Source organism: Mytilus trossulus, chromosome 7 (assembly GCF_036588685.1).
Source record: "Mytilus trossulus isolate FHL-02 chromosome 7, PNRI_Mtr1.1.1.hap1, whole genome shotgun sequence".
Classification (NCBI taxonomy): domain Eukaryota; kingdom Metazoa; phylum Mollusca; class Bivalvia; order Mytilida; family Mytilidae; genus Mytilus; species Mytilus trossulus.
In genome coordinates, this window is record NC_086379.1 from 50,570,626 (window position 1) to 50,591,251 (window position 20,626).

The 20,626-nt window shown below is 31.1% G+C and overlaps 1 protein-coding gene across 1 annotated transcript; it reads right to left on the reverse strand.

Annotated features, from left to right (window-relative positions):
* Nucleotides 1–1,960: 1,960 nt before the first annotated feature.
* On the reverse strand, nt 1,961–14,123 carry LOC134725230 (uncharacterized). The gene is made up of 5 exons (XM_063588881.1): nt 13,973–14,123; nt 12,467–12,553; nt 5,078–5,164; nt 3,481–3,550; nt 1,961–2,361 (listed from the first exon to the last, which is right to left on the reverse strand). The coding sequence occupies exons 1-5, from the start codon at nt 14,097–14,099 to the stop codon at nt 2,148–2,150; spliced, it is 585 nt and encodes a 194-aa protein (XP_063444951.1). The 5' UTR covers nt 14,100–14,123; the 3' UTR covers nt 1,961–2,147.
* Between the last annotated feature and the right edge of the window lie 6,503 nt (nt 14,124–20,626).

Sequence of the window (20,626 nt, forward strand, 5' to 3'; positions counted from 1 at the left end):
TAGGACAAAGGTATTGTTTGAAAATACACCATTCTAGGCCCTTTTGTTTTTAACAGAATTACCAGATCACTTGTGAACAGGTCTCATTAGTCATATCAAAATTAGATATTTATCATTTGTCAATATTAGCTTATTCCGTATATATGGTGTAAAGGCTTTTTTAACGTCGATTGGATAATATCTAGGTACATCTATTATTTGTGACCGTGTCTGTCAGACCGGAAAGGACATCATGATTGTAAATCTTTAAAATAACTGAGGTGTTCAAAAAAGTTGATACTGAAGTGTTGAATCGATATTTTAACGCCGTGAGGTGCAAAAAAGTTAATCAAATAGATTGAGTTGTTTTGTCTTTATTATTCAATTGTGTTTGCATCAGATAAGAAACCTGTTCTTGTGTAATGTATTTTGTTTGTATTCAAATCAATTTGCGTATTCATCTATATATTACATTCAGTTCAATGATGATGCATTCATAAACATGTGTATCTACGAAACCCGCATACACTGAATAACTTGATGAAAAGTATAATAATAAAGTCGGTATGCATTTTCATCCGTAAAAACAACATGCCTTTCAATATTAAAAACAATTATACAATAGACTTTAACATATTGTGTACGCTCACTTTTATTATTGGATATAGTTCATTGATCCCGATAATTCGTTTGGTTTAACTTCATTCTTATTTTCAAAGTCTGACTGACGTAAACTCCGTTAACTCATAACTAGAATCAATGATCAGGAAACAAAAACCCTTATATTTTCCAAAAAATATCGCGCTTGTATTAACTTCAGATTGGTCATTTCAGGTTGAGAAATGAATCAACAAAATTCAGTGGTTGTTGTTTGTTTATGTGTTACATATTTGTGTTTCGTTCATTTTTTTTACATAAATAAGGCCGTTAGTGTTTTCTCGTTTGAATTGTGTTACATTGTCTTGAAGGGGCCTTTTATAGCTGACTATGCGGTATGGGCTTCGCTCATTGTTAAAGGCCGTACAGTGACCAATTGTTGTTAATGTCTGTGTCATTTTAGTCTTTTTTGGATAGTTGTCTCATTGGCAATCATACCACATCTTCTTTTTAATAGTTGATCTACGCTCTATCTATTAATTGATGTATCATAGGTTTTAATATACTTGTATGACTTCAAATCGTTCGAAAAATAACCAATGACATTAAAGTTGTCGGAAACAGAGGGTTCACAAGTGTTTTAATGACATTTATTTATTACTGTTTTTTATATCGGATATGTTCCTTACGTCGTAACTACAATCCCCTTCCCTTTCATGAATTTGACCTACCGAATTAGACTATTTACCGGATTTGTAATCACATAAGCAACACGACGGGTGCCGCATGTGGAGCAGGATCTGCTTACCCTTCCGGAGCACCTGAGATCACCCCTTGTTTTTGGTGGGGTTCGTGTTGTTTATTCTTTAGTTTTCTATGTTGTGTCATGTGTACTATTGTTTTTCTGTTTGACTTTTTCATTTTTAGCCGTGGCGTTGTCAGTTTGTTTTAGATTTACGAGTTTGACTGTCCCTTTGGTATCGTTTGTCCCTCTTTTACATACTGCATAAACAATTGTATACAAAAATGTTTCGAAGATTGTGTCATCAAATTGCCGTATCAATGGCATATTCGTCACAACCCTTTTACCGTTCATCAAGTCACTCATCACAAAAGTGATCATCTCTCTATTTCAAACATCAAAATAATTAGTCTATCGATTTACATTAGGTACAATGTCTAATCTCTATTTACAATAGGAACTTGGATTAGGTATTACGACCTGTCTGGAATGAACCAATGCACAAAAAAACATGTTGTGAATTTTTCAAATTAAAAAGAAGTGACAGCTACATAAATTTTCAATTACAAATTTTTGGGTCATAAGCTTTTTTTTTGTCCGTGATGTTTTTTCATGATAATAATGAAGGAATAAAATAGAATGTGTTATTCGATACAAGAAAATTTAGATTATCATTAAAAAATATAAACACTTTTAAATATAATTCATCAAAAGGTATTTGCAACAGGTAGGTGGTCACATGACAGACATCTATATATACACAAGTTTTTGCCAAAAAAATATCCATTTGTAAGATTGTTTTATTCTAATTGTCACTGGATGGAATAATTTATAATGAGGTATCCACTTGCTGTCTCTGATCTATATTGTGTTGGTCAGTTGGTTGATATCTTGATGAAGCCATTTCTGACAATGGCACTATCTCATGATAATGACCAGTAACAGAAGATTGACCCGTCGTTTCGTTGTATATATGTTGATCTCGCCTTGGTGTCAGACCTGTGTAGGAAGCCACTTTTAATTTTCGTCTAAGAATATATACACTGAAAATTGATAAAATTCATGATTATTTAGCTGATAAATGGAGCCAAATATAGAAATCTCAAGGTCGTATTACTGATATTTATGCATAGTTTAATTTCTCTGTTTATTTGTATTTCATCTGGTTTGTTGCTGCAAACTTTAAAACAAATGGAGATGATACCACAGAGAGGTTAAAGACAAAACACGCATCATAATAAATGAGGAAACTACACACAGTAAACAGAAAATCGAACTCAGCGCAACAAAGTGGTATTTATATCTGTTTCTACTTCTGATACCGGTCGTTGTTTTGGTAAGTTTCATAATTTCTATGAGTAATTTTCTTTCAATTGAAAATTTATTTATGCTACTGCTGAAAATGTCAGAGGTAGAATTAGGCGAATCATTCAAATAGTACGTTACTGTCAACATACTACAACACTAAGTATTTATCAGTAAGAAATAATATTGGTGAATAATATGGATATCATGCTGATCTGTCATCGGCATATGTATTTCTTTTTTTCAATGATATTTAGCTTTGTAAAGTTCTTATGTGATTGGAGCGTTGTTTGCACATTATAAAAATCATTTAAAATCTTTCTTCTTTCTTCTACTTAACCATACATTTCTTTCGCAATTTTGAAATTAAAGCAATGACATACGATTGGACAAAAGAGAAGCTAATATTAAAATAAAATAGTTTATTATAGATAAAAGTAAGGGTTGGACAAAAGCGTTATTCAAAATTAGAAGAACGCTATTCTTACTTTATAGATAATTCTATGATCGGAAACAAAATATTTCCAAATATTATAATAGAGAAAAAAAGAGTTTGTAATGAAAATACTGTGCTTAATTCTTTTCTAAAATGGCGATCAGCACGCAATAACTTAACTTTGAATTTTTCGAAAAACTAAGGATTTTCTTACCCCAGGAGTAGATTACCTTAGCCGTATTTGGCACAACTTTTTTGGAATTTTGGGTCCTCAATGCTCTTCAACTTTGTATTTATTTGGCTTTTTAACTATTTTGATCTGAGCGTCACTGATGAGTCTTATGTAGACGAAACGCGCGTCTGGCGTATAAAATTATAATCCTGGTACTTTTGATAACTATTAACAACGATTTGAACTTACATTAATAAGAGAAAAACAATAATAGCTCCGAAGAAAACAGCTGAACCAACAATTATTCTTATACATAAATCTGAAATAGAAATTCAATAAAGACAAACGAAATTTCAATATATTTTTCAAAGACATCTGTAACATCCTAATTTTAATGTCAGTTGTATAATGCAAATACGAGTGTTGGTCCCCATTTTTCTTGTCACATATAAGACTAAAAATAAAACTGGATTCAAACAGATTGAAAATGTATTCTTTATATTTCAGCAGCAGAACTTATTCCGTAGAGCAATTCCACCCGAAAAAAAAAGAAACATGGAAATGTGTGCAGTCATAAACTATTTAAAGAATAATTTCTTGAAATTATAACAAATATTAAGAGTGAACGTTCTGTTCTTAACGTTCGATACGACCGTCAATGGTCGACTATAACTATGATCCTTGTATAAGGTGGTACCAAACACCTCGACTAAAATCGGTTTGTCTCCTTCTATATAATAATTTATAAAATTTTGACAAAATATTAACTTTGGCCCTTTAACAAATACAAATGTATGTAAAAAAAGTTATCGAAGAAATTTCATTGGTCAAAAGCAGTTTCACAAACTACAATTTGGATCATTGAGAAGCTTGGTATTCATTCAACAATAGGACGCGATGAAAAAATGCCCATCTCAATTTTACAGAATTATCTCTCTAGTAATAGTTTATTCACTTGTGTTTGTGTTGATGAATTAAGTAACGTCAATAGAAATCTTTTCTACAATATGTTCATTTATTTGTTCCTAATATAAACTCGATGCAAGAGTAAGTTGTTGATGTTTTATTCCTATAAATCAACTACATTTTAACACATCATCGAGGAAACTGCATTAACCACAAAACTGAAAAATAGCAAAATCCAATGCTATGCATGTACTAATTGCCGTTTAAATTCCCGTTTTGTCAAAATTTAACATTTGTGAAAACAAACTATTGGTAAATTTACGATAATAATTGGATCCACAAATACGAGCTTGAACACATTTCGCTAGTGAATGAAGAAATCGATCAACCGATGTATGCAATTGACTGTTGAACATCTGAGGTCTTGATTTCAGTCTGGTATAACTTAAATCTCCAAATATGTTTCAATATAAATGTGAATACTGAAAATCCAAATTTTTGTAAAATGTCATGGTCATGAGTTTTTATTGTCTACGCTCAGACTTCCTGCTGATTCTGTAAATCATTATGATTTCGGATACCTTGTTTCCAATGTAGCGTGTAACAAATATTTCCTATAAAAAACATAGAATTTATTCTAACATGAATTCATTTAAAATCAATGACGAATCTGATATTACAGAGAGCAAAAGATACCAGAATATGCAGAAGGTAATTCAAACTCATAAACCAAAAATAAACTGATCACAGCAATTGCAAAAAAAGAGACTATCAAAACCGATAGACAGAAAGACAGACAAACAATAGTACACTTAACACAACATAGAAAAATAAAGATTGAGCAACACGACCCTCCCCTAAAAAAATCCAAAAAAAAACCAGACAAAAAAACAAAAAACTGGGAGTGATGATAGGTGCTCCGGAAGAATAATACACTAACCGTCGCCTTTTACTTCATTTTGTACATCAGTAGTTGTAACTGCGTATTTTGTGTTTTCTGTATTACCGAACGTAGTGTATGCATATTCTACAAAATACGGAGAAACCATTATATATTCATCTTCAGCAGATCATACAAAAATGATTCTACACAAAAAAGTTAAACACCAAAATAAAAACTTAACTCAAACACATCAAAAGAAAAAATAACAGCTGTTATATATGCTCCAGAGTTGATACAGGTATTTTCTTAATATGTAGAAAATGGTGGGTTTAACCCGGTTTAATAGCTAGCAAAACCGCTCAGAGTCGCATCCAATACGTGAACAAAACAAACAGACACAATATGTCAAAATGTAAAAAATACGGGTACATATATAGGGGAATATATACACTTCATATGCTTACAGGAAAACTTAAAAGAAACACACGTGTTTGTTCTCTAGTTTTAAGCTTGTCGTACGCGTCCTGATAACACATGCATGTAACTAGAATTACAATGCATAATACACGTATTTGTTAATGATATATATATATTCCTTTTTTCGTACATTTTGTTTGAAGGATGTAATAGTCTTGTAAAGGATCAAGGCCGTTGCAAAGTGAATGATGTGATAACAAATAAAATTGTACAAAAGTGGCCACAATTCATATCTTGATTTTTTTGTACGGTTTAGATCAAGTCGAAGGTTTTGTTTCCATTCCATTGACAATCAGGCTTCAAGCTAATCGTGAAGTTACATGTATGATTGCACACAAATATAATTGTTTACAGCCAAGATTTGCCAGTTTGTATATAAATTTATTAAAGTAAAGTAAAAAAAAAGACTTACAAATACCGCTGTATACCGTATAGCGGGTTATTTTCGTGGGGTGTTTATTTTCACTTATTTTGGCGGATAAATGAAAATCGCGAAAATAAATTCCGCGAAATTTTATGCAAACGTTTGGTACTTTCTCAAAGCTTAAAGTGAGAACGATGATTTTTTTCCGGTCGGCAGGTCAATAACGGAATATTTTAGTTTAAAATTATAAATGCCAAAGGGCATTGTACATACATGTATTTTATAAAATGACGTCGTGAGTTCTAATTAAACTGAGTTTTCTTCATGTAGAAATATCAGTGGTTCATTAAAGTCCGAAGATGAGTATCTTTAAACCTAAGAAAATAAGACCGGCTGAGAATTCTGGACTTGCTGATGTAATTGGACGATCTGCACTGAAATAAGCTAATGAACGTGTTGACAAATTTATAGGGAGCCCTTCAAATACTCAAAATTCACCAAAAACACCTGGATCTGCAAAACGAGGGATTTATTTAACTTTTTCACCAAAGGATCGTGCCGATATTGGTAAATACTGCGCACAAAATGAACCAGCCGTAACCGTTAGAAAATTTTCAGGAGCGTATCCCAATGTAGCTGAAAGTACTGTTCGCGGAATAAAAAGAAAATACGACGAACATTTAAATGTAAAAAAAAAGGAAATTGAATTTTGAAGGGGATGTAGATGAAATCCATTCAAAAAAACGTGGCAGACCTCTCCTTGTTGGGACAGAACTAGACTCAAAAGTGCAAAAATATATAAATGTGTTGCGTGACAACGGGGCTGTGATTAACACCCAAATTGTTATCGCAGCCGCAAAGGGAATAATCATAGGAACTGATAAAACTTTATTAGTCGAAAACGGAGGTTCCATAGAAGTAACTAAAAACTGGGGAAAATCTTTGCTGCATAGGATGAACTTTGTAAAACGTAGAGGTTCAACTGCTTGTAAAAACGATAAAGTTGAAAATTTCGATGAACTTAAAAAAGAATATCTCGAACGTATTGAAAAAAAACGTTGTTGATTTTGTCATCCCATCAAATCTTGTTATAAACTGGGAACATGCTGGTTTAATTGTAGTTCCTGTATCAAATTGGACAATGGCTGTGGAAGGTTCTAAAAGGGTAGAAATTAGTGGTTTGGGAGATAAACGACAAATAACAGGAGTCTTTGCTGGCAGTCTCTCAGGTATGTATACCCTTATTATATTAAATAGTGTCAAATACTTTAAGTGTGTAAAGTACTTTGTCAGGTATTTCACCCTTATTAATTAGTGTCAAATTACATAAGAGAAGTAAATTCATATTGATAATTTTATTACCTAATTAGAAAATCAAAGGTCCGATCAATTTCATAATTTATCAACAGTAACATTAACAAATATCGATCTTTGTTACCGGTATTCTAAGGATTAACTGCATTTAGCACATACTTTTCGTCCAATTAAATTGCTTTAATTTGTCTTCTAACTTTCATAGTACATACTTTTTCGTGTACTAAGTAACTACAAATGAATGACCACAAGGGTAAGATTTCATTGTTTCGTAATCAAAATATTGAAACACAAATTGCTACTGGCTATTTTGAAAAAATGTTGTGTTCCAAATAAAACTAAATAGTTTGTTATTAGTTTTCAAATTAATTTTTAAACATCCCACTATTTAAACATTGTTAAACTTTGGATAAAAAAATGTTTGAAAGTTTCTTTCAATTAAATAAAGAGTAACAAATATACATTGTAGTTTATTATAACTTGATTATGCGCATCTGGTGCAAGAAAATTGGTACCGTTAATCTTATTACTACCACTGGGTCGATGCCTCTGCTGGTGGACTATTAGTCCCCGAGGGTATCACCAGCCCAGTAGCCAGTACTTCGGTCCTGGCATGAAAATACGGATTTTTGTGTTATTAAAATTTGCTGTTGCAAAATGATAGAAATTATTATAAATTAAGGAAAGTATCTCCCTCGTGCAAAGCTCTGATTCCTTTCACGGATTTGGCTATACTTTTTGGACCTTTTGGATTTTATCTCTTCATCTTTTATATAAGCTTTGGATTTCAAATATTTTGGCAACGAGCATCACTGAAGAGACATTTATTGTCGAAATGCGCATCTGGTGCAAGAAAATTGGTACCGTTAATCTTATTACTACCACTAGGTCGATGCCTCTGCTGGTGGACTATTAGTCCCCGAGGGTATCACCAGCCTAGTAGCCAGTACTTCGGTACTGGCATGAAAATACGGATTTTTTGTGTTATTAAAATTTGCTGTTGCAAAATGATAAAAATTATTATAAATTAAGGAATGTATCTCCCTCGTGCAAAGCCCTGATTCCTTTCCCAGATTTGGCTATACTTTTGGGACCTTTTGGATTTTAGCTCTTCATCTCTTCATCTTTTATATAAGCTTTGGATTTCAAATATTTTTGCAACGAGCATCACTGAAGAGACATTTATTGTCGAAATGCGCATCTGGTGCAAGAAAATTGGTACCGTTAATCTTATTACTACCACTGGGTCGATGCCTCTGCTGGTGGACTATTAGTCCCCGAGGGTATCACCAGCCCAGTAGCCAGTACTTCGGTACTGGCATGAAAATACGGATTTTTTGTGTTATTAAAATTTGCTGTTGCAAAATGATAGAAATTATTATAAATTAAGGAATGTATCTCCCTCGTGCAAAGCTCTGATTCCTTTCACGGATTTGGCTATACTTTTTGGACATTTTGGATTTTAGCTCTTCATCTTTTATATAAGCTTTGGATTTCAAATATTTTGGCAACGAGCATCACTGCAGAGACATTTATTGTCGAAATGCGCATCTGGTGCAAGAAAATTGGTACCGTTAATCTTATTAATTAGAGTACAATGCCATCTAAAATTATTATCTTCCATGTAATTAATTTGTACACAACAACAGAGTGAACCATGAAACCTTGTAAAGGGAAATACAAGCAATTTTATATATTTCGTCATGAATGGATTGATAATTGGTTGCTTAATGTCCAGTTGCAGATATTTCATGCATGTTAATTATTCACTAGACTACCTATGGGTACATACCAGGGGGAGATCTATCCATTTTTTAAAGAGGTTCCAACCCAAAATAAAGGGGGAGGGGTTTAACTGTATGTTCTTATTCAAAGCTTTGATCATCCCCCCAAATAAGCGTTTTCCACCACCCTCTTTTGGGATCTGCTACTGCAAGCTATCTGTATGTTTTTAAATTTATCATGTATAATAAAACACAGCTTTATATAATTATAACAATAAACATACTTACACCAGCAACTACAATCTTTTCATTCTGAAGTCAATATCTTACAATGACAATTGTGAGTAGATTTACAAAACTATGTAAATGAGCTACAGCTAGTCAGCCAAAACATATCAATCGACTAATTACAGGATAACTCAAGTTGTAAATATGTGCTAAATTGGATATTGTATAGAAAGGTATATACTATGAAAATAAGAGCTTGTGGCAAAGCCCCGCGCTCTAATTTTCTTAGTATATACCTTTTTATACAATAACTTAGACCATTATAACATACTCACCCCTTTTCGTCCAATGAAAAGTCAGCTTTTGCCCTCTAATTTTCATAGTACATGGTTTTCCATGCACTATGAAATGCTATACATGAATGACATTTCATTGTCAGTTAATTATGAAAGTGAACTCCTAATAGCTGCACTAAAGAAGTGTACAATCCCCTCAGGCATTTTCCTTGGGAAAATAGCCTACAGATTAAAGATGAAAGAGCAAAGATTAAAAATATTTTGAATTTTTGAAAATTTCATACATTTGCTAATGTTACACATATATAGAATACACAAAAAAAAATTGGTAAGGATAAATAAAATGATATTTATTTAATTCATATATCTTTCATTTGAGGGAATTATTTTCTTTTTCTTTAAAAAAAAACACAATGCCAGACTGTCGATATATAAAAGCAAAGGATTGTTTTCAGAGAAACACAATGCATTTAAATTTATCATTAAAAAGTAAGCATTAAATGTTGAATGGTCTGAATTCATTATTCATACAGAGAGTTTTATATTTATAAAAAACAATCAAATTTTAAAAAGGGAATTTATATAACATTGTGTTGCTGTTTAAAAAAAAGAAGTCTAAAAATATACATGTAAAAGTATTAAATTTTACCTGAAGCAGAAGAAAAACAATTTATCCTTCACAAACTATGTCAGTGCTATTTCATTTCATCCATTGAAATGATCATTGCCTACGTTTTATATTTTAGTTCATTATAAAAAGTGAACTCTTATTTAGGTTTGACTATTACAATTGGAAAGGATAATTTTGTAAGGTCACTCGAAAGTGTGAATATGTTCTAAATTGGTCAGACAATACTTGGTCATGTTTTATGAAGATTTTAGCCCTCGGTTTCGCCTTGGGCTTAAATCTTCATAAAACATGACCAAATATTGTCTAACCTATAAGTAATAAATACATCAGAGGTCATTCAGGTAACACAAAATAATTAACTATAACAATAGACACTTATTTGATTAATAACAATACACTCACTTATACTTATATTTTTTTAGAAGAATTTCTTCCTCCTCAGATAATCTATGGCGGAAAAACTGACAAATGCCACCCTACTTATTAATTTCGTTCTGACTGGGACATTACGCATTCGGAGAACCATTGGGCAAATACTGATACACAAATGGAGTATGTTAAAAACATAATTTTACCGTACATTAGAAAAATCAAACGTTCCGCAAAACTTTATAAAGATCAAAAAGCACTATGCATATTTGATGTCTTTAGAGCTCAGATGGGAGAAGATTTTCTAGCTTTATTGGACGAAAAAAACATTAAAGTCGTGTTTGTCCCACCATAGTGCACAGACATTCACAACCGTTAGCTATTAGTGTACAAAAAGCAGTAAAAAATAAAATGCGTAACTTATTTGAACAATGGTATTCTAATGAAATCGTTAAACAGTTGGATGGAAAGGAAATTGTTGATCCGAAAATGAACCTATTGTGCCGGTCGATTTGTCTATAACAAGGCTTAAACCATTATCAGCAAAATGGTAAGTACAGATGTTCCAACACATAAAAACCATCCGGATATTGTCCGTAGTGGATTCCTTGAAACAAGTATTAGTGGCGCCTTGGATGATTATCTTGAAGACGAACTTCCGCTTTCAAAAATGTCACGAGACAAGTAAATCAAAGATATATCTGTAAATATTGGACTATTCAAGACATGTGTTTTAACTGAAATATTGTTTCCAATTACCAAATGTTTTTATTTTTACTATTAAAATCATCATTTCTTTTAATTTCTTATATTCATACAGAACTACAACACAGATGTTTCAAATGTTTTCTTCCTGTCAATTTGTCAACTTTTTTTAACTACACTGATTTTAGGTACCGCCAAAATATTTTATTGGGAATTATAAATCTGACAAAAAAAACCCGCCAAAATTTCTTGTATACCTTGTTGCCCCTCAATCGCGAAAATTTACACCTGCAAAAAAAACCCGCTATACGGTATTCGTGAATAATGAAAGACTTGTCAAATTTCAAATAAAATCAACTAATTTCGTTTTAATCAAATCAACTAACGAATAATTGCACTCCTAATAAAAAGAACTCGCTTGTCATAAATCTCATATGAAAATATCATCTATGGGATAATAAAAGGGGTACACCAAATTACTTGTCGTCACGGTTACATTTCAAACTAAATCATAATGTATAAATATTGCACCGATCGGGTTGTCCGAATTCTGCTGCAATATACGACATGGACATTAGTAGAAGACATAAAAGTACGCTAACGTCTATTTTTTAACATCAGTACGGTAAGTTGATTCTTAAGGTTTAGATAACATATACATCTATAGATTTTAAAGAGGGTATTTTTAAGGTATACGCGACCTGTTAATATAGAAAATTTAAATTGAAATACAGTTTTGAGGTTTCTTCATGGCAATTAACTGATAACGGTACCTTTTGAACCAAAATTTGTAGTATAAAGTCGAAAAAGTCTATATTATTTTATAAGACAACTTATGTCAAACGGGATAGCACATCCTCTATTATGCGTAAATTTGTCGATGGTTTAAAGAAACTTATTACTAAAAGGTTACTAATTCAACACTGTAATGAGATCTTTGAATAGTGTTTTTATTGGATCAACATTGATATTGTTATTAGTAAATTAAAAGCAAACTGAATATTATAATTGTTATATGCATATGCACATTCATTAGTCTACAATCTGTCGATACCAGTGTCCTGGTATTGTACAATATTTGTTTCTCTGTCTCACTCAGATGGATATTGAATAGGTACTGATTGATAATTTAGCCTTAGATGCATGATTTGTTTTTAAAGTTGCTTGGGCCTTTGAACTAGCTACCAGTAACTGCAGTACTCTCAGATCTTTTCTGGGAGTTTTTTTGTTATTGGGATGTATAATTACATGGCCACGCAAATTTAATGTACATGTATGGACATTTGGAATATTAATATCAAAAATCAATACCGCAAAATAAATTATCAAAATACTCACTGTTGTCTATTTGTGATATAACTCTGAAGTAGGGTTTAGCTTGAGGATCTTGAAACCCATTACAAATCCATTGTAAGTATTTAATATCTGAAATTGTACTTTTTAAAAGGATAAAGATTCTGAAATGTTTTTGTTTTTTGTTTTAAATTTAGATGTTACTCGACGTTTCTACGTTATCACATTTTATATTTGTATAAAAAAAAGATACCAAATTAACATTTCAACTGAACTAACTTAAATATGGCCTTAAATAAATTCATCATGAATTACCAGGATTATTTTTTTATATTTACGCCAGACGCGCGTTTCATCTACAAAAGATTCATCAGTAACACTCGTATCCAAAAAAATTATAAGGCAAAATAAAGTACACAGTTGAAAAGAAGTGAGGATCAAAATTCCTTAAGGTTTTGCCGAATAAAGCTAAAGTAATCTAATCCTGAGGTAGCACTGATCTCCATCATGAATGAAATTTGAACAATTGAGGAACCTTCACCTACGTGGCGTGATCAAAAACATAATATTCCTTCATTTCCATGTAAGGAATAGTAAGCAGGCTGGAATATATTGCTTATTTTATTTACTCCAACATAGAATATCAAATATTTCATTTATTACAAGCTTGAATTGTCCCCTTAAGTCAAGCATGATGAGCTGTCCTTGGGTTTCCCACTTCGTTTTCTTGCTATTTGTTGAATAGTGCTTAACAATCAGTCGGATTTTTTTCACTGTCAAAGTCAGAATCGGAATCGTCGATTTCCAGCATCAAATACCAGAAGTTTCGTACTCGTTTTGTAAAACGCTGAAGAAAATATTTGGAGGGCAAACGTTTACAAATAATTTTTTTTTAATAACTTTAGCATGTTTAGATAGCTTGTTTCATATTAATATATAGACTATGCAACATACATCTTTCCATTCTGAATGAAAACCGGGAGACCGGATGTATCTATTTGATTGTAAATTACGGAATAAATTGGGAATTACGATACGACATTTCTTCAGACATTATCAAGTTGCAGTTAATAATTGTGTATTTACTTTTAAACTTGTTAAGATATTAAATATTATCAATAATTGCTGTGCTCGTGTTTATGGCATGAATAAAGTTCAGTTTAACGTCTTATTGTGTACTCTACTGTAGAAAACCCTTAGAATTTCAAAAATTCTAAAGTTTTATAAACAGTTAATTTATAAATATGACCGTATCAGCGCAGAAGTGGTGATACCCTCGGGGAATTAACCACTGGGTCGGTGGTTGTAAATAAACTAGCTCTGTTTTACTAAACAGTCGAATGGGCTTTATAGTCCTCAAAGATTTTATGTATTGTAACTTGGATGAGCGACAATGCATATCGAAACTTGCAGGGTTTGATACAAGATGGAAGAAATAGTCATATGCGAGTTAACTGCCAAATTCAATAGTATTTTTTTTTCGGATATTGCATAATAGGTATTACATAAGAATATGAAATAATACATGCTGATACTAAACTCAACACTTACTTAATCGGAATATGATGCTAATAATATTGCCATTACAATAAAAATCCATCAGTTTCCGTCTGCAATATGCCATCTGCTCTGTTGTGTATACACCCTTCGCTATTACAAGACAAGTCGAACTTGACATATTATAAACTTTATGCTTTGACAATATATCTATTTCTTCCGTTTCAGCTTTGAAAATAAAAGGTATAACAATAATAGATTATTATAAGACCATTTGTTGACTTATATATGATAATGTAATAAGCTATGATGCTTTTTAAAACAGATAGAATTTTAAAATAAAACTAATTCAACATGATGATGACATTATACAACTTTCTCCATCACCAGGACTATCAATAAAAATAAATAAGATGATTACTTTTTTTAAAGTTGTCTTCTTGTATGTTTATTGCTAAAAAAAATTACATATTGATTTCTATTAACTGCGTCTTTCTCCTTTTAGACATTTTAGATATGAAGTGGAAGCTTATGTTTAAAAACAATATTTTATAACCTTGCAATTTTAATTAGTAATCAACAATCAGACATCAGTATTGTAACCAAGTTCATGAAGCAAATCTTAGGCTTCGTATACTTTACGAAAACGTGTGTCTTGCCTGTATGGTTTCTTTCAATTGCAAAGACTAATACTCCAATATCACCTTGGCAGTATATGTCATAAAATGATGAACATTTATTCACACAATAGTTGTACGTTGTGTCTAGTTCTTCATCAAGATTCACAATACACTGACAAACCATTTTCTGAAGAAAAAAAACATTGCAAAGAAGCATTGTTTAATTACAGTTGTAACAAAATAGCTCGAAAGTTAATCAAAATAATATCTTGCATTTTATCAAATGTCTTTAAGAATCATATTCCTAAGGAAAATGAACACAAAACAAAAATTATTTCTCTCATTTCAAATTTTGAACTGTAACATGTGTAACAAGCTACTGGGAGGACCAACAGTTAAAACATGTTAATACATTGATTGTAACATCAACAATGTTGTAACATCCCTAAAATTATTAACTGGATATCGCACTATATGCAAGTATTAAAAGTTAAATATGCATTTACCTTTTGTGTTTTATAACAATACTCATATAATAAGAACTTATTTTGCTCATTGTTGAAAGCCGTACGGTGATATAAAGTGTCAAAATATACATTATATGCCGCCATAAGCTACCAACGCTTTCATCAATATGTTTAATATCTAATAATGAAAATTGCTATACAAATAAGATATAATAAGAGAAATGAAGATCGAGAATTTAATAGATATTTCAATATACTCACAAAATATACTATATAATTAGCACCTACATATGATGAACACTTAAAAGTGCAGTCATACATGTTTTCTGCGCGAAGTGCATCGTATTGAAATGTTCGATCAAAAGTGTCTTTAACCTTTGTCTGTGTGGAGAATTTATCAATACTCCAATATCCACAACCATAGTAATCACAATATGAAAATATAATAATAACAAAAACAAGAAATAGTCAACAGATGAGGGTAAATTTTGTAGTGTTTGTCCTAAGATTTGCTCACGTAAAAGTTATGGCCTAACTGGTTTTATACAGCTTATCATTTCACTGGTATGTAAGAGACAACATGTTTACCAGTGAAGTGGAAAGATTTAATAATATAACAATGTGTTAACCTTTTCTTAATGATATTTATTTTATGATTGTACAAAAAAGTTTCTGGTACTATTGGCATGTTTCTTTCTTTGATTGTTTGCCTTTTATCAGTAGATAGAATTTTTTTTATTAGAAAGGTAACAATTACCTCTGCTTTTTTCAGTCTGGTGAAGTCACGAAGCCGTTCTACCTATTGTTTTAACTGTCGCATTGATCTAGTTTAATCAGAGTCAGAGTAACTTTATTATGACCAATGCCGAATTGATGTATTACCTGCAAATGAAATCCATGGAGATACATCGATTTCCTCTCGAGACGGAACAGCTTTCACGTTTTTTGATGCTTGAATATTGAAATTTTCTGTCCACGATGAATTTTCTAGGATAACATTCGGAAACCTGTTTTTGTTTCTCGTTGTCTGTACTTGAGCTGCTGTAAAGATACAATTTCATAAAACTATGATCTTTATTCAATGCAATACAAATAATATATTTTTGCAATAAAGAAAACGAAAACAAGACAAGTTTCATTGAACGAAGAATCTAAAGTTAATTTATGTGTTATTAAATGTATTAGATTCAGCAAGTAATTTTTTTCACGTTGTAAATATATATTTGTTTTAGCGAAAGTTTAGTTTTTTTACTCAATCATAAAAAGTTAATTGACATCAAATAAATGTCACGTCTAACGAGCTTGTGTATTAAACTTGTAAAATATTAAGTTGTATGCAGACTTACCGGGATTTAAAAAAAGATTTCTCATCATAACAAAGAACAAAAACCTGCAAATGTTTGAAAGCATGGTCGAGTCTAGTTTAAAAATATTTACGTATGGAGTTCATTTTATGAAATCAAATTATAATTGTTTCCGATTAAATGATGTACGTAAAAACAATTGATATTAGAAGTGTCCACTTCAACTGTTCCAAAGGTCACATAGAACAATATTGAACATGCCGTTTGAGCGTGTATATGATTTTGAAAAATGTCCTCCTTTTATTTAAGGAATGACTGTAATATTTTTTTGGTTTATGAAGAAATAACATAAAAAAAATGTGCGGGTTATTTAACAGTGTGCACAACATTTTTTTTTATATCTTATTTCGATTAGACAGAAAAAATAATACAGTCATTTCTTATAATTCAATTATAAATTTTATTTTTAACCGTAGCAAATCATGAAAAACGTTAATGACGGGTCACATCACTAAATTATGTCTATGGGCTCATAACAAAATACAGTTTGCCAATCAGAAGACGCGTTACATCCAAAACTTAATTATCATCAAAATGTTATTAAACTACATTGTACAATAACAATGATACAGACAGAAAACATATTGGGAAAATGAAACAATTAGTGTTTTGTGTATTGTTGGTCATCGTTTCTTCGTCTATATTTTTGTCATGGCATTGTCAGTTTGTTTTCGAGTTGTGACTGCATTATCATTTGGGATCTTTTTTATCGTTTACACAATCATGTACAATTTTGGAAAACTGATATGCATGATGTTAACTTTTAATTTTCAGATGTCGATTTTACCGATACGTTGATACAATATAGCTTCCTCGTTCCTTTTATAGATTTTTTTATATATTTAATCTTGACTGATACATATCATACTTTAAAAGCTAAGAAATGATCTTAAGGGGATACCCAACACTAACCCAACACTGACCAAAACAGATTTGGCTCTTTTAAATTTCATTAAGTTTTGACAAAATGTTTACTTTGACCTGTTTACAAAAAATAAAAAATTCTAGAAAATTGAATCACACATTTTTTTTTGCACCTTGCCGTAATAAATTAAGTCTTTTAAATGTGTATCCATTGGCCAATTTATTGGACAAATTAAGTGGTAATAGTTAACCTTATTCGATACTTTATCATTTATAATATTACATGTCATGTATGAATATTTATCTAAGGTACCAGGATTATAATTTAGTACGCAAGTACCCCTCATCTACGAAAAGAATCTTACTCTTATCGAGGAAATTATTTCACAAGAGAAAGAATAATACTTAGCCTCTTGTATCACTCCTTTTCTCTCCAATGTTTGTTCCACTAGATTGTTGTATTTTATATGACATTTTAAATTTTAATTTTAAAATATATTGTAGAGTTGGTTTTTAAGAAAACTTTGGAATTAATCTGAATTTCTTGAAACGATTATCGCATAAATCAATAATTTGTAATTATTATACTACTAACATAAGGGGTTTAGTTTGATAGTCGGCATGACTGACGAACTACGAATCAAAGAAGTCAATTTTATATATGACTAATATAGGACAAAGGTATTGTTTGAAAATTGCACCATTTTAGGCCCTTTTGTTTTTAACAGAATTACCAGATCACTTGTGAACAGTTCTCATTAGTCATATCAAAATTAGATATTTATCATTTGTCAATATTAGCTTATAACGTATATATGGTGTAAAGGCTTTCTTAACGTCTGATTGGATAATATCGAGGTACATCTATTATGTATGATCATGTCTGTCAGACCGGAAACGACATCATGATTGTAGATCTTCAAAATAACTGAAGTGTTCAACAAAGTTGATACTGAAGTGTTGAATCAATATTTTAACGCTGTGAGGTGAAGAAAAGTTAATCAAATAGATTGAGTTGTTTCTCTTTATTATTCAATTGTGTTTGCATCAGATAAGAAAACTGTTCTTGTGTAATATATTTTGTTTGTATTCAAAAGCAACTTGCGTATTCATTTATATATTACATTCAGTTCAATGATGATGCATTCATAAACATGTTTATCTACAAAAACCGAAAACACTGAATTATGTGAATAACTTGATGAAAGGTATAAAGAAGTTTGAATTATCATCCGAAAATACAATGCCTTTCCATATTAAAAACAATTATAAAATAGACTTTAACATATTGTGTACGCACATTTTTATTATTGAATATAGTTCAGTGATCCCTATAATTCGTTTGGTTTAACTTCATTACTTATTTTCAAAGTCTGACTGACGTGAACTCCGTTAACTCATAACTAGAATCAAAGATCAGGAAAAAAACACCTTATATTTTTCACAGAATATCGCGCTTGTTTTAACTTCAGATTGGTCATCTCAGGTTGAGAAATGAATCAACTAAATTCAGTGGTTGTCGTTTGTTTATGTGTTACATATTTGTTTTTCGTTCATTTTTTTACATAAATAAGTCCGTTAGTTTTTCTCGTTTGAATGGTTTTACATTGTCTTATCGGGCCTTTTATAGCTGACTATGCGGTATGGGCTTTGCTCATTGTTAAAGGCCGTACAGTGACCTATAGTTGTTATTGTCTGTGTCATTTTAGTCTTTTTTGGATAGTTGTCTCATTGGCAATCATACCACATCTTCTTTTTTTTTATAGTTGATCTACGCTCTATCTATTAATTGATGAATCATAGGTTTAAATATACTTGTATGACTTCAAATCGTTCGAAAAATAACCAACGATATTAAATTTGTCGGAAACAGAGGGTTCATACGTGTTTTTAATGACATTTATTTATCACTGTTTTACATACTGTATAAAAAATTGTAAACAAAAATGTTTCGAAGATTGTGTCATCAAATTGCCGTATCAATAGCATATTCCTCACATCCTTTTTACCGTTCATCAAGTCACTCATCACAAAAGTGATCATCTCTCTATTTCAAACATCAAAATAATTAGTCTATCGATTTACATTAGGTACAATGTCTAATCTCTATTTACAATAGGAACTTGGATTAGGTATTACGACCTGTCTGGAATGAACCAATGCACAAAAAAACATGTTGTGAATTTTTCAAATTAAAAAGAAGTGACAGCTACATACATTTTCAATTACTAATTTTTGGGTCATAAGCTTTTTTTCTGTTCCTTGAGGTTATTTCATGATGATAATGAAGAAATAAAATAGAATGTGTTATTCGATACAAGAAAATTTAGATAATCATTAAAAATATAAACACTTTTTAATATAATTCATCAAAAGGTATTTGCAACAAGTAGGTGGTCACATGACAGACATCTATATATACACAAGTTTTTGCAAAAAAATATCCATTTGTAAGATTGTTTTATTCTTATTGTCACTGGATGGAATAATTTATAATGAGGTATCCATTTGCTGTCTTTGATCTATATTGTGTTGGTCAGTTGGTTGATATCTTGATGAAGCCATTTCTGACAATGGCACTATCTCATGATAATGACCAGTAACAGAAGATTGACCCGTCGTTTCGTTGTATATATGTTGATCTCGCCTTGGTGTCAGACCTGTGTAGGAAGCCACTTTTAATTTTCGTCTAAGAATAAATACACTGAAAATTGATAAAATTCATGATTATTAAGCTGATAAATGGAGCCAAATATAGAAATCTCAAGGTCGTATTACTGATATTTATGCATATTTTAATTTCTCTGTTTATTTGTATTTCATCTGGTTTGTTGCTGCAAACTTTAAAACAAATGGAGATGATACCACAGAGAGGTTAAAGACAAAACACGCATCAAAATAAATGAGGAAACTACACACAGTAAACAGAAAATCGAACTCAGCGCAACAAAGTGGTATTTATATCTGTTTCTACTTCTGATACCGGTCGTTGTTTTGGTAAGTTTCATTATTTCTATGAGTAATTTTCTTTCAATTGAGAATTTATTTATGCTACTGCTGAAAATGTCAGAGGTAGAATTAGGCGAATCATTCAAATAGTACGTTACTGTCAACATACTACAACACTAAGTATTTATCAGTAAGAAATAATATTGGTGAATAATATGGATATCATGCTGATCTGTCATCGGCATATGTATTTCTTTTTTTCAATGATATTTAGCTTTGTAAAGTTCTTATGTGATTGGAGCGTTGTTTGCACATTATAAAAATCATTTAAAATCTTTCTTCTTTCTTCTACTGAACCATACATTTCTTTCGCAATTTTGAAATCAAAGCAATGACATACGATTGGACAAAAGAGAAGCTAATATTAAAATAAAATAGTTTATT

What these genes read in the sequence shown, in the direction of transcription:
- LOC134725230 (XM_063588881.1), bottom strand. Translation starts at nt 14,099, where the DNA reads ATGTCAAGTTCGACTTGTCTTGTAATAGCGAAGGGTGTATACACAACA. An exon ending in AAATGAAGTAAAAGGCGACG is followed by an intron (nt 3,551 to 5,077) that starts GTTAGTGTATTA and finishes TTTCTATTTCAG; the next exon opens with ATTTATGTATAAGAATAATT. An exon ending in ATTGTTTTTCTCTTATTAAT is followed by an intron (nt 2,362 to 3,480) that starts GTAAGTTCAAAT and finishes ATCAATTTTCAG; the next exon opens with TGTATATATTCTTAGACGAA.